Source organism: Epinephelus moara, chromosome 6 (genome assembly GCF_006386435.1).
Source record: "Epinephelus moara isolate mb chromosome 6, YSFRI_EMoa_1.0, whole genome shotgun sequence".
Lineage (NCBI taxonomy): Eukaryota > Metazoa > Chordata > Actinopteri > Perciformes > Serranidae > Epinephelus > Epinephelus moara.
The window spans coordinates 6,045,380-6,056,265 of NC_065511.1; the positions used below are offsets into that span (position 1 = coordinate 6,045,380).

A 10,886-nucleotide genomic window follows, 5' to 3' on the forward strand; every position below is an offset into this window, starting at 1 on the left:
CACGTGGTTCTTACTGAAGACTTAAATCTTTAGATGCAGGTTTTTTAGTTTCTTCTTTTTAAAGGGGCTCAGTAATCTCTTGAAGCAGCTGGCCACTGTAGTGTTGCAAATGTTACCAAAACAGGTAGAAATTGTGCATTTGTTGGGGACTACTTTCAGTGGTGGATTAATACACATTAAGAGCTTTTGTCACCTTATGTCTCTTCAGAAAACTCTTAAGCCTACAGCTACACTGATAAAGTGGAAACCAAATAGGGAAATTAGTTTGTTCATTGAAGGATGCTGTGATTATCACCTCCCATTTCATACTTAATGCTCTCCATTGGGCAATGATCGGCTTAGCCGCCCATTGTTTCCAAGCAGCTCGCGTTTCTCTGCAAATCTCCTTATTTACAAGTCATCAGTGAGGCGGGGGCCGGAGCCTGCAGGATAATGTCAACTTTTCTGTTCAGTTATTGACAGGCAGCCTTCTCAGAGAGCCAGTTATTTTCTAAAGAGGGTTTTTCTGGCCTCGACCCGCAACATTCAGCTCATCTGCCCCATTAGACGGTGACCTTCATACTAATGCCGATCACGGCAGCCGAGCCCACGCACCTGATTCAATCTCCACTCTGCACAGATCACAAAGACAGAAAGTGCCAGCATAAATTGATGCATTTATAGATACACAAATACTGCTTAAAATGGCTTCTTTAGGATGTCAGGAACCTCGTGCAGTCCATGACTCTGTAGCTCTGATGAGAAATTTTGTGTTTAATCCATGACTTTCCATACTGTCTGCTAGTTGGACCACTTCCTTGACCTAAACTTTTTTTGCTAATGCTACTTTTCTAAAGGGTTGACCGTCTGCTTTCATCCAGCAACTCATGCAGTGGATGTGTGAAATACATTATGCTGTATTCCTGTGAAGTGACCCTGAATGTGGCTTCTCCTCCACTCAAGTAATCCAATTTCCTGACCTCACCTGTCTGCAATACAACTCCTTAAAAAACTCAAACATTTCAGCAGACCCAGCAGGCTCGAGTCGTAGTGAGAGAGCTGGCAGGTCACATGTTGCTGCAGTTCAGTCTATCAGCTGCTTACAGCTGATCTGTATCAAGCTTTATCTTCAATGAGCCGTGGAAAATTCAGTAATGTGCTTTCTATCATCAGAGGTTGTCAGCATGTGAGCCTCTTTCTTCAACAAACATAGCTAACCTTTCCTTCTGCCCTGCTCCACCGTCCTTGTTCCCTGCACAGGTGATAATAAATATCATCTTAACCATATATTCATCTGATCCAAAGGTATTTTAAGAACTCATAATGAGAGTCTGTAAAATTCTTCTTTTTCATATCACAGGAGCTGGTCAGATTGATTAAAAACAGCAGCTGTGGCATTTTTACTCTGAGCAGTTTTTCTTGTGTTTGAATTTCAAAATGGAAATCCAATTTAGCTATCCATCACTCTCGTACCATAATTCTTCAAACGGCTGATAGAGCCGAACCATTTGCAAGCTCCTATTTTGAAGAATAGCTACTACAAATGAATGGTCAAAACACATCCGGAAATTTAATGTTGGGATTATTGCATTAATAGCGAGCTCTTTTCATGTCATTTGTCAGAGTCAAAGCTGCTCCCAGAAGCAGAGGAAATCCCATTTGTGAAGTCAAAATTCAATTGGTGGAGTTTACGGAGCACAGTTTTGACAGTGGGCAAGTCAAGGTGTGGCTTATATTGTGACACTCTTGCACCTGTTTAAAGATACTCTCCTTGATCTCATAAATAATACCGCTACATTTCAAAAACTTGGGGATGTTAAGATAATATTTAGTGCTAAAACACAAGTGCAAATTATCCACAGTACTATGTCTACTTACATAAGCTACTTAGCCTGCTGACCTTCCACAATCAAGAATGCTATACAGTCATTAAAAGGACACTAAAATAATACATATGAACATTGGTTTGCTCGTCATGAGGAGTTCCATTCCACTTGTGGCTGTGGGGGAACTTCGTCAAATTTCAGAAAATAACCTTGATGATGATGTCACCAGGGTCAGATGACCAGATGACAACATCAGAGCTCAAGAGTTCAAACTTTTACCAGAAAGTGACTGTAAAGTAGGACAGTGGAGTCTGAGAGACAGTGACTTTAACCAGGGCAGGAGGGTCTAGTGAAAGACACTGCTGAGTTGCATCATGGGAAGTGTAGGATCTAGTGTTTTTACAACCTCTGCTGCTTAGATTTTAAGCATTTGTTGTGTTATCAGCCCAGTAGCAAGAAGAAAATGTTGGCATTGTACATTTCTGCAAACTAGGGATACATTACATTTGTAGGTTTCATATGTATCACATTACATTTCCAAAGTAAGTATATGAGCTGACTTTGTCATTAGGAGGTGTACGAGATGGTGGATGGCAAGGCACCTAGAAGAGACAGCTGCTTTTTAGGCACCAAATTTGGGTGTTTTGTAGCAAACCATCGCTATTTTTTCAGCCAGGATAGTGCCACGAAAACTGTGTATATTTTAAGCCCAATGGTTTTGGTGCCTGAACCTACCCAAACATTTACCACTGCATTGTTGAAACGTAAAGTGTCAATGTATCCACTACATAGTAACATATAAATGTAACAGACCCATGGTTTGGATGGATGTACAATGCTGTTGATTGGGTTGTGTTTAATCTGTCTCTCAAAAGTGTCCCCACCTATATTGAAGTGTCATACTCATTTGTTGGAGTGCTCCTTTCATAATTAGATTTATTTCTATTCTGACCAGTGTTCTTTCTTTGCGGCCCATGTTAGCTCAATCACTACAGTTATCTCCTAAGCCACTGACTCTCTCCTAGTGAATGTTTTCACAATTCAAATTGTTATATTCCATGATGAAACCTTAAACACACACACACATTAAAGGCCCACAGATGCCTGCTGAACAGATTTGTCAACACGCAAGTGGCTGGTAGCTGATAAAAGTCCTCTGGCAAAGGAAGAGAGGAGGAATCATCGCAAGACGCGTGGTCCGACAGACAGATCCAGGTTGTGACTGCTCAGCTTCAGCCTTCTGACTGTGCTGCCATCAGATCCAGGCCTATTTAATATTTAACCTGAGGAGCGGGGAAGGACCTTGATGAAATAATGGAATGTAATGGGGTACATGGTGTTTCCCCTCGGCACACTGTACTCCCCTCTACACACACACTGAAGGACTCAAAGCTGGGAGCCAGTCACCGTAATGCAAAGAGGCTTCGACTTCCCTGCACCTGCAGGCCAGAGGTTCGCAGGATTCAACCTATCTATCCATGTACACTTTGATTCAGCTCCTACAGCTCCATCAGCGGAAAAAATCAATCAGCACCTCATCAATTTGCATTCATGAATTAAAGACATGTAAATTGTGGATTTAATTGCGGAGGATTTTTCTTCTATATTCTGCAGTATCTGTGCTGTTTCCTTCAAGCCATACCAAACTGAAATGGTATGATTATTCGACAAAAAGTACATCTGTCAATATCAATATAACTGCATGCTGTTTATAGTGACAGCAATCTGTGTATACTTCTGTATCTGTGTACATTATTGGGATTGGTTTGTGTTTGTGTGCGCATCAGTGTATGTTTTCCTGATAAAATACAGATAAGATAAATTAAAACTTTTTTAATGATTTTGTGTCTGCAGCATTTGTCCTCCTTTCTTCACTTATTTTCTGTGTGCAAGTTAGTGGACTTAACTTCTTGCTACCGCTGGCCCCTGCGATACAAACGTTGTCTTATTCAAACCCACAGACCTTATGTTGTGTACAAAATGATGCATGAAACATCAGGAATATTTCCATTCCGTACAACTAATGCATCTATAAAAATATGTGGACCTGAGGTGGAATATGTCCTGTATAAGCATCATATAGCTGCCCTGTGGTGGAGCAAACACTGTATTCCCACATAGTGATGAAAGATTTGTTTTCTTACTTTGAAGCTGCTTATTGAGAATTTAGGAGGAAAATTATGGTTCAAAAGGTCATCTTAAAATTTCCCTTAAATCAGAATTATCACATTTCTAGAAGCATGTAGGCATATGAAAAAGTCTTGTTTATTCTTTATTAAAAACTAAACAAAAAGAATCTACTGTAATAAATACTATTTAACTTTTTTCTGTTTTTCTCTCACGCATGTAAGCACACATACACCACTACCCTATGTACTGTACAATATGAATTCTATGCTCAGCAAACACACTAACGCCAATGCGTCACATCTGAAATCACCACATCCAGCACACACATGCGCGCGCACACACACACACACACACACACACACACACACACACACACACAAGTGGGTGACATGGACTCATGAACAGCTGACACTGTTCACACACACATGTTGTGGTGTGGTGTGAGGGGCTTTTTTATCTGCAACCTTTTAAATTTTAAACTTTCTAAATAGCAACAAGTTAGAGGTCTCCTCCTCCTGGGTCATTTGTGTATCAATTTCTCTTTTTGGCAGCTTTACTCTGTAGTAGTGCAGGTCTGTGCCAACTCTTTGGATACACTACTCTCCTGTTATTGCTCCTAAAAAGCCGCGTTACACTGCAAATAACACTCAGAACGGCAACTTTCCCACAAGTGAGGAAAGGGAGGGAAAGTGAGTCTCCAACAGGTCGGGATGAGTGCAACATGCTTTCCGGGGATGGAAACACACCAATCAAACTTTCAGGGCTGCAGGAGAGGGAAAAGAAGAAGACTCACCGAATCTCAAGACGTGTGGCATCCCATGAGAATATCCCACACAGTGTAATAGCAGCAGTAGAAGCCTGATGGTGCACCTGACTCTCGCATTAAGTATCAGCAGGGAGGTAATCTTCATGGTGCTTGTGTGTGGTGCACAGGATTGTTATTCCCTGAATCGGTATATTCCCCAGAATTATTTTCTCTTTCAACCCTTTAACGTGAATCAAGGCGGCTGGGCACCACCGGCGGGTTGGGCAACGCTTTCCCCACATCCATTAAGCAAAAAAAGAAAAAAAAAAGAAAAAAAAGAGCACTGCGTGTCCAGCTCACTGCGCCAAGAAGAAACAGCCCTCCGACTCAGCTGAGGAAGATGATGGTGGAGGTGGTGGTGGTGGAGGTGGCTGGGCATCCATGTTAGGCAGGGCAGAGCTTGAGGAGATCCATCTACTGAAAGACACAGGCGGAGATTGGAGGGGGGTGAGAGGGGGAGAGCGGCGGAGGTGTGTGGAGATCCAGCGTGACCAAGTGAGAGTGCGAGTGAGCGAAGCGGCGGTCTCAGCAGCCTCGCCAGCCCGAGCTCCTCCTGCTGCACTGCCGCACAGCATCTGACGTCGAGCCAACACTAGTAGTGGGGGAGCGCACGGGGTGGATCGGGCATGTTTCTCGGCTACTGCTGACCACACTTCGCCCCTTGATCTATATCGCCTGCCCAAATTCTCATGCCTCCCCCCAACACTCCTCCTCCATCCTTCCCTTCCTTCTCTTTCCCTAATGTCGTGTCCCCGGCCGGCTAGCCGCCGCTCTCCGGTTTTCCCTCAGATTTTTTTTTTTTTATTCCTCGCTTCGGTTCAATGGCCGTTACTGGCAGCGGAGCGCCGCCGTGCACAGCCGTATAAAAGCCAATCTATGAATTTTGAAAAAGATCGCCTGTGTTTGATCGGAGTCACCCAAGCTTGGACTCATGTGAGGGCTCCGTGAAGCAAAGCTGTCACTGTGCACTCAACAAGATGAATAGCCTCTGCTCACACCCTCACTCTTCTGGATTTGGAATTATTACTTTTTTTTATTATTATTTTCGACTTTTCCTCAGACTGCACAGCCTGTTAGAAAAGAGCCAGCCCTCAACATCAAATTTTAATTTAATGTGTGTCTTCAATCTGACTTGTGATCGCAGGAAAGTGCAACATCGGCTGCCTTATATGACGATTGAATTACTGGCAAAGCTTACGTGGTCTGGAGGGTGAAGAAATTCAAGTGTCATATTCAGTATTTCCCCAAAGGCTGGACTGTGACCTAAAGCATATTATTTACAAATAAATCTAAAAACGTCTAACAACATTTTGCAACAATGTGGGCTAAATTTACTGGATATCTAGATACACACGCACGCGCCATTGCTGAATTATTTGTAAATGTAAATGTGTATGCAAGATTTCAGTCATATTCTGGTTGGTTAATATGATGTACAATTTCTAAATGTTATATATTCCTTCTCTAAACTTCACAACTTAGACAGGAGCAAGAATATTGCCTATGTTGAGGTCAAGCTGGTGGAGAAAATAAAAAGTGGTCTCATATGCAAGCCGTCAGCAATAAATGAAAATTAACAGTATTTTAGGAAAACATTAAACTATGACATAATATCCTTTACATCTGTACTATAATCCGTTTTGTTGTTTTGGACAGCATCTGAAGAAACAAACGGCTTAACGTCTAGGCCATTGTTTTAACCGAGTCTTTGCTCTCTGAGGAGTTTTTAGTACCACGGACAGTGAATCTGCTCTGGATCAACCTTTAGCATTGAGGCTGTTTGAGCAGCCTGGACAGAGGCTCTGTATTTTGAGACAAGTCTTCGTATTGATACGCTTTCAGCACCACAGACAGCGACTCCGCGGCCCCTTGTGTTTCTATTTATTTTGCCAGCTTCCTCTGCTCGCTTGCCTCCTTAATGAGCAGCGGGGGCATTCTGTTTGGACCCAGTCCATATGATGATACAGTTTATGCCTAAAGGTTAAATATTGTTTCACCACACCGCCTGCTTCCACATTAACATTCATTTACTGTGGCCAACACCCAAATAAATCCCCAGCCTGACTGCCCAACATTTTTGAGGAAGCTGAAATGAACTAATGTGTAAATTGTGTACACGGGTTTAATGTGATTATAAAAAAGATACTAACCTCATAATTAGAATGAAGCAGTTAGGACTTAATTTAAACTGCTGTGCAGTCCACACCTGGCACAGCATGCAGGGGAACTTACAAGTTGTTTTCTCCTTTTTTGGGTGAGGGATAAGCTTTATTTTTATTTTTCAGAATAGCCGCAAATTTGTGAGGATGTCAGGAGGTTTCATGAGCCAATGAATGGAAAAAAAAACACGTCTGCGATTTGTTTGTCTCTCCGCGTGCCACGAGCAAATCGGCGCAGTAATTTAACGCGCATAGAGGTCATAATAAGAAGGAGCAGCTCTGAACTAATATCAAGAAAACAAAGCCGCAGTTCTGTGATGCCGTGCGTAACGGCCGCAAAGGTGCTTATTGAGTCTGCGGGGTTGGCAGGTGAAAAAAACCAGTTGGCAACGGTGCATAGACGCATCTTGATTTGTTTTATATTAAGCTCTTTTTGCACATAAAGCTACAACAAATGGCACTTTGTACATGTGAAAAGGGCTTTAAAACAGGCTGAGCGGAGCCCCTCCACCGAGCGACGCTGTGTGATGATAAAGTTGATTTAAAGCTAATGCGCTCATCAACTATAGGATTTAAATGCGCGTCTCGTCTCCGCGAGTTCCCTTCCAGCCCCGTGAACTAGAGACGTTATCTACGGATCATTCATAAAGCGGATCACGGTAGGCATTTAACGACCCTCATAATGTCTTTCAACCCCACAACAGTGAAGGCATCAGCCCGGGGAGGAGGAGAAGAAGGAGGAGGAACCCGAAAAGGTGACAAGCGTCTCCAAATAGAGGTCGGGCAAAGACACGGGAGGTCAGATATCTCCAAGGCTTATCAAACCACAAATCGGAGCCTCTTTCTGAGACATTTAAATGTTATTTTGGCTCTGGGCGCGCAGGTTAAAAGCGTCTTTGCCCCTAAAAACTCACGCATAAACTTCAAACCTGACCGGTGAGGTGCGTAACGGTGTTTTCTGCGCGTTTTGCCGGTTGGAATTTTTGAAAATCGGCCTCGTCTGTATCCAAATATCTAACCTGCTTCTGAAAAGATATGACGCGCAAAATAGAGAGCTGTGCAAACATGTATATATATGTAAAGTTTGAAAGAATTGGCTTACCCTAGGTAGAGCTGGAGCAGAGAAGAGTCACCAGAGCTGCACAAAGAAGTTGATTTGTTTCTATGGAGGAGCCGAGTCGCTTCCCCCGCACTTGCATCTGGTAGCGCTGCGCTCCGGCCGTAGGGGAGACACGCCTCCTGTCGGACGGCAGGACGCACTGCTTAAAGCAACAGGGGGGCACACACCGGACCAGGGGACTCACCGACACCGAGTCTGCGGTTTCCCCCGGCGGAGGAGACTGGGTGGCAGGTCGGACTGAGGCACATTATAATCCTTTATCCGCTGGATAGTTCAGCCCCGACACGCCTGTGGACATTTGAGCAAGTATATCAGTGCAATGCAGGGCTTTACGATTTGGGAATCAGGGGCGCTTTTTGGGTGTAAAAGTGTGATATATCCATGCTACAGACTGGGTGAGCCCCAAACTGATCTGTCAGGAATGAATGCACCATATTGTGACACTATAGTATGATGACCTTTATCTAATGGTAATATCTGCTCGGTGTGCCGTCATTCCCCCACATATTTCATTTTACGCATTAAATGTAAGCAGGATGCAGTTTAATTTGCATTTGTGACAAGTCAAATAAGCGTTTAAACAGAGTTTAAAGAGGGAATGGGATGTCACTCGAGGTTTGGTGGTAAATTTTTATCAGAAATTCAGATTACAGCAGATCCCACTGTTTGGGCTTTAGGGTATTAACCCGGCGCTTGGTGAACCCAGCTATTTTGGTTCCTCACGCTCAGTTACAGGACGCAGTTTAATTTGCATTTATGACAAGCTATACAGACTTTCAAACTCAGTTTATGAAGTGTGTTTGAAAGCTGTTTGAAAATAGTTTACCAGTGTAATTAAGTTTTGTCAAAAGCGTAGAAGCAAAGAGAGTTATCAGTTATCCAAACTGTGTGCAGTTTTTAAGGTTTGGTGGTTTCAATAAAAAAAAAGCACAGATAACAACAGATTCCACTGTTTGGGATTTGGTATGTTAATTAAAGTTCACTTTTCTAGACCCATAAATTCCTTTTTAGAAGAAGCCAAAAATGAACGGCCTCAGTAAACTCAGACATATTGTTTCCAAGAACATAACCCTAACATTCCCAACACTCATGTTCAGTGTTAAATCACTCAGAATGTTACATCCAGAGCCTTTTCATAAAAAAATAAAGCACTGCAGGAGAGCTCTTTGAAATGATAAACATCTGCATAACGTTCTATGACTGTTGCAGTTCACAGCTGCCCACATTGTCAGAATTTAAAAGGTTATTGTGTTCTGAGATGAAAACATTCACAGGTAACAGAGAATAAACCTGAGTGGAGGATCAATGTTGCATCTGAAGACGGCTTTTTAATCATCGTTATCAAATATCTGCTCAGTCACCCATCTTTCCTCCTATAAGAATGATTTACTGTATGCAGGAAGGACGCAGGTCATTTTGCATTTGTGACAACAGAAATTCAATCCCAGCTGATGGAGTGAATTTGTTTATCAGATTATTTATTTCTTGTCAAAAGATTAGAAGAAGAGAAGCTAAAAGGCATGCAAGCCTCGTATCAGTTCTACAAACTGCAGGCACAGTTCAAATGTTTGATGGTCAATTATATTAAATATACAGACTATATCAGATCACTTATGGCAGTGTTTCTCAACCAGGGGTCTGGGGACCCCCAGGGGTCCTTGAGGGAGTTCCAGGGGGTCCCCAGAAAAATGGGGAACCATTTATTTTCACTGTTTTATTCACTATAGAAGTGAGTGCAATGTGAGTAAGAGTCATAAGAGTGACTATTCCGATCAGAGGTTTCACTTCCTCAATGGTTATCTCCCCAACTGTAGTTGAGAACTGTAGAATTCTGGTCTTTATAATATCTAACAAGCAAAATCTTTACAGAAGGAGGTCCCTGAAGTGAAATCTTGTCAAACAGGGGTCCATGACCTAATCTGTATCAAATTTAGGGGTCCCTGACATAAAAGGGTTGAGAACCACTGACTTCTAGTGTGAAGTTGATGGGAAACCTTTTCAGACGGACCAACAAGTTCCCCTGTGACGTTCCCATCACTCACATTCAGTGGTTTTAAAACTTGCTAAGATTGTTTGGGTGCTGAGACTGTTTAAAGCTAATAGTAAAGTCCTTCAGTATCCTTCAATATCTAAAAGCACGTGCATTTGCCCCTCCCCCCAAATAAAAACATTATTGAAGTAGCAGATGACTTTTTATTTTCGATAGGAGTAAAGACTTTCCACTATAAATTGGTGCATAAAAATTCCCCACAATGCAGGAAATGAAGTGTTTGACCCCCCAAAATCTCCCGCTTTGTATGTGGCAATTGATTAGATTTTATTGACACCAGTGCCATTATCAATTCTGCTTATCGGGCAGATCCTTTGTTGATTCCATTACTGATTCCTGATCAATTTTCTGCGTGGGAAAGAGCCAGCCCATACACGTTTTCAGCATCAGCAAAGTTGTTTTATTCATCATGTAAAACAGATGAAATTTGATATTTTTGATCAGCATTTGTTTTTATGTAGGTTTTCTTAGTTATAGAAAAAACGACCAAGCCTGCCTGTGTGGTGCTCATGGTATTACTGGATACTTACCCTCGCTAAGAGACGGTTGGGAAGCAGTGGCGTTAGAGTTTCAGATACATGGCATTCCTGGAAGTTGTTGCATAGAAAAGATGTTTCAGCGTATTGCTGTTGTTTCCATCCTTATTCGAAATGATCATTTTATAGACTTTTAGGTGGCACTGTTGAAATGAAGCCACACTTTGGACTGTTTCTTCCTCCCTGCCGTGACTCCTCCTTAGTTCACAACAGCTGTGATGCATGACTTTGACGTCATTGTGTTGCAGTGTACAAACTGTCAGAAAAACATGCTGGCATTG

General features: G+C 42.4%; 1 protein-coding gene across 1 annotated transcript in view; it reads right to left on the bottom strand.

Annotated features, from left to right (window-relative positions):
• Positions 1 to 8,116, bottom strand: part of grik2 (glutamate receptor, ionotropic, kainate 2) — a 426,471-nt gene extending 418,355 nt beyond the window's left edge. The window contains exons 1-2 of the mRNA XM_050045772.1: positions 8,002 to 8,116; positions 4,729 to 5,157 (exon numbers count right to left, since the gene is read on the bottom strand). Of these exons, the coding sequence (XP_049901729.1) occupies positions 4,729 to 4,846 (118 nt within the window). The 5' untranslated portion in view covers positions 4,847 to 5,157; positions 8,002 to 8,116. The remainder of the gene's footprint in view (positions 1 to 4,728; positions 5,158 to 8,001) is intronic.
• Between the last annotated feature and the right edge of the window lie 2,770 nt (positions 8,117 to 10,886).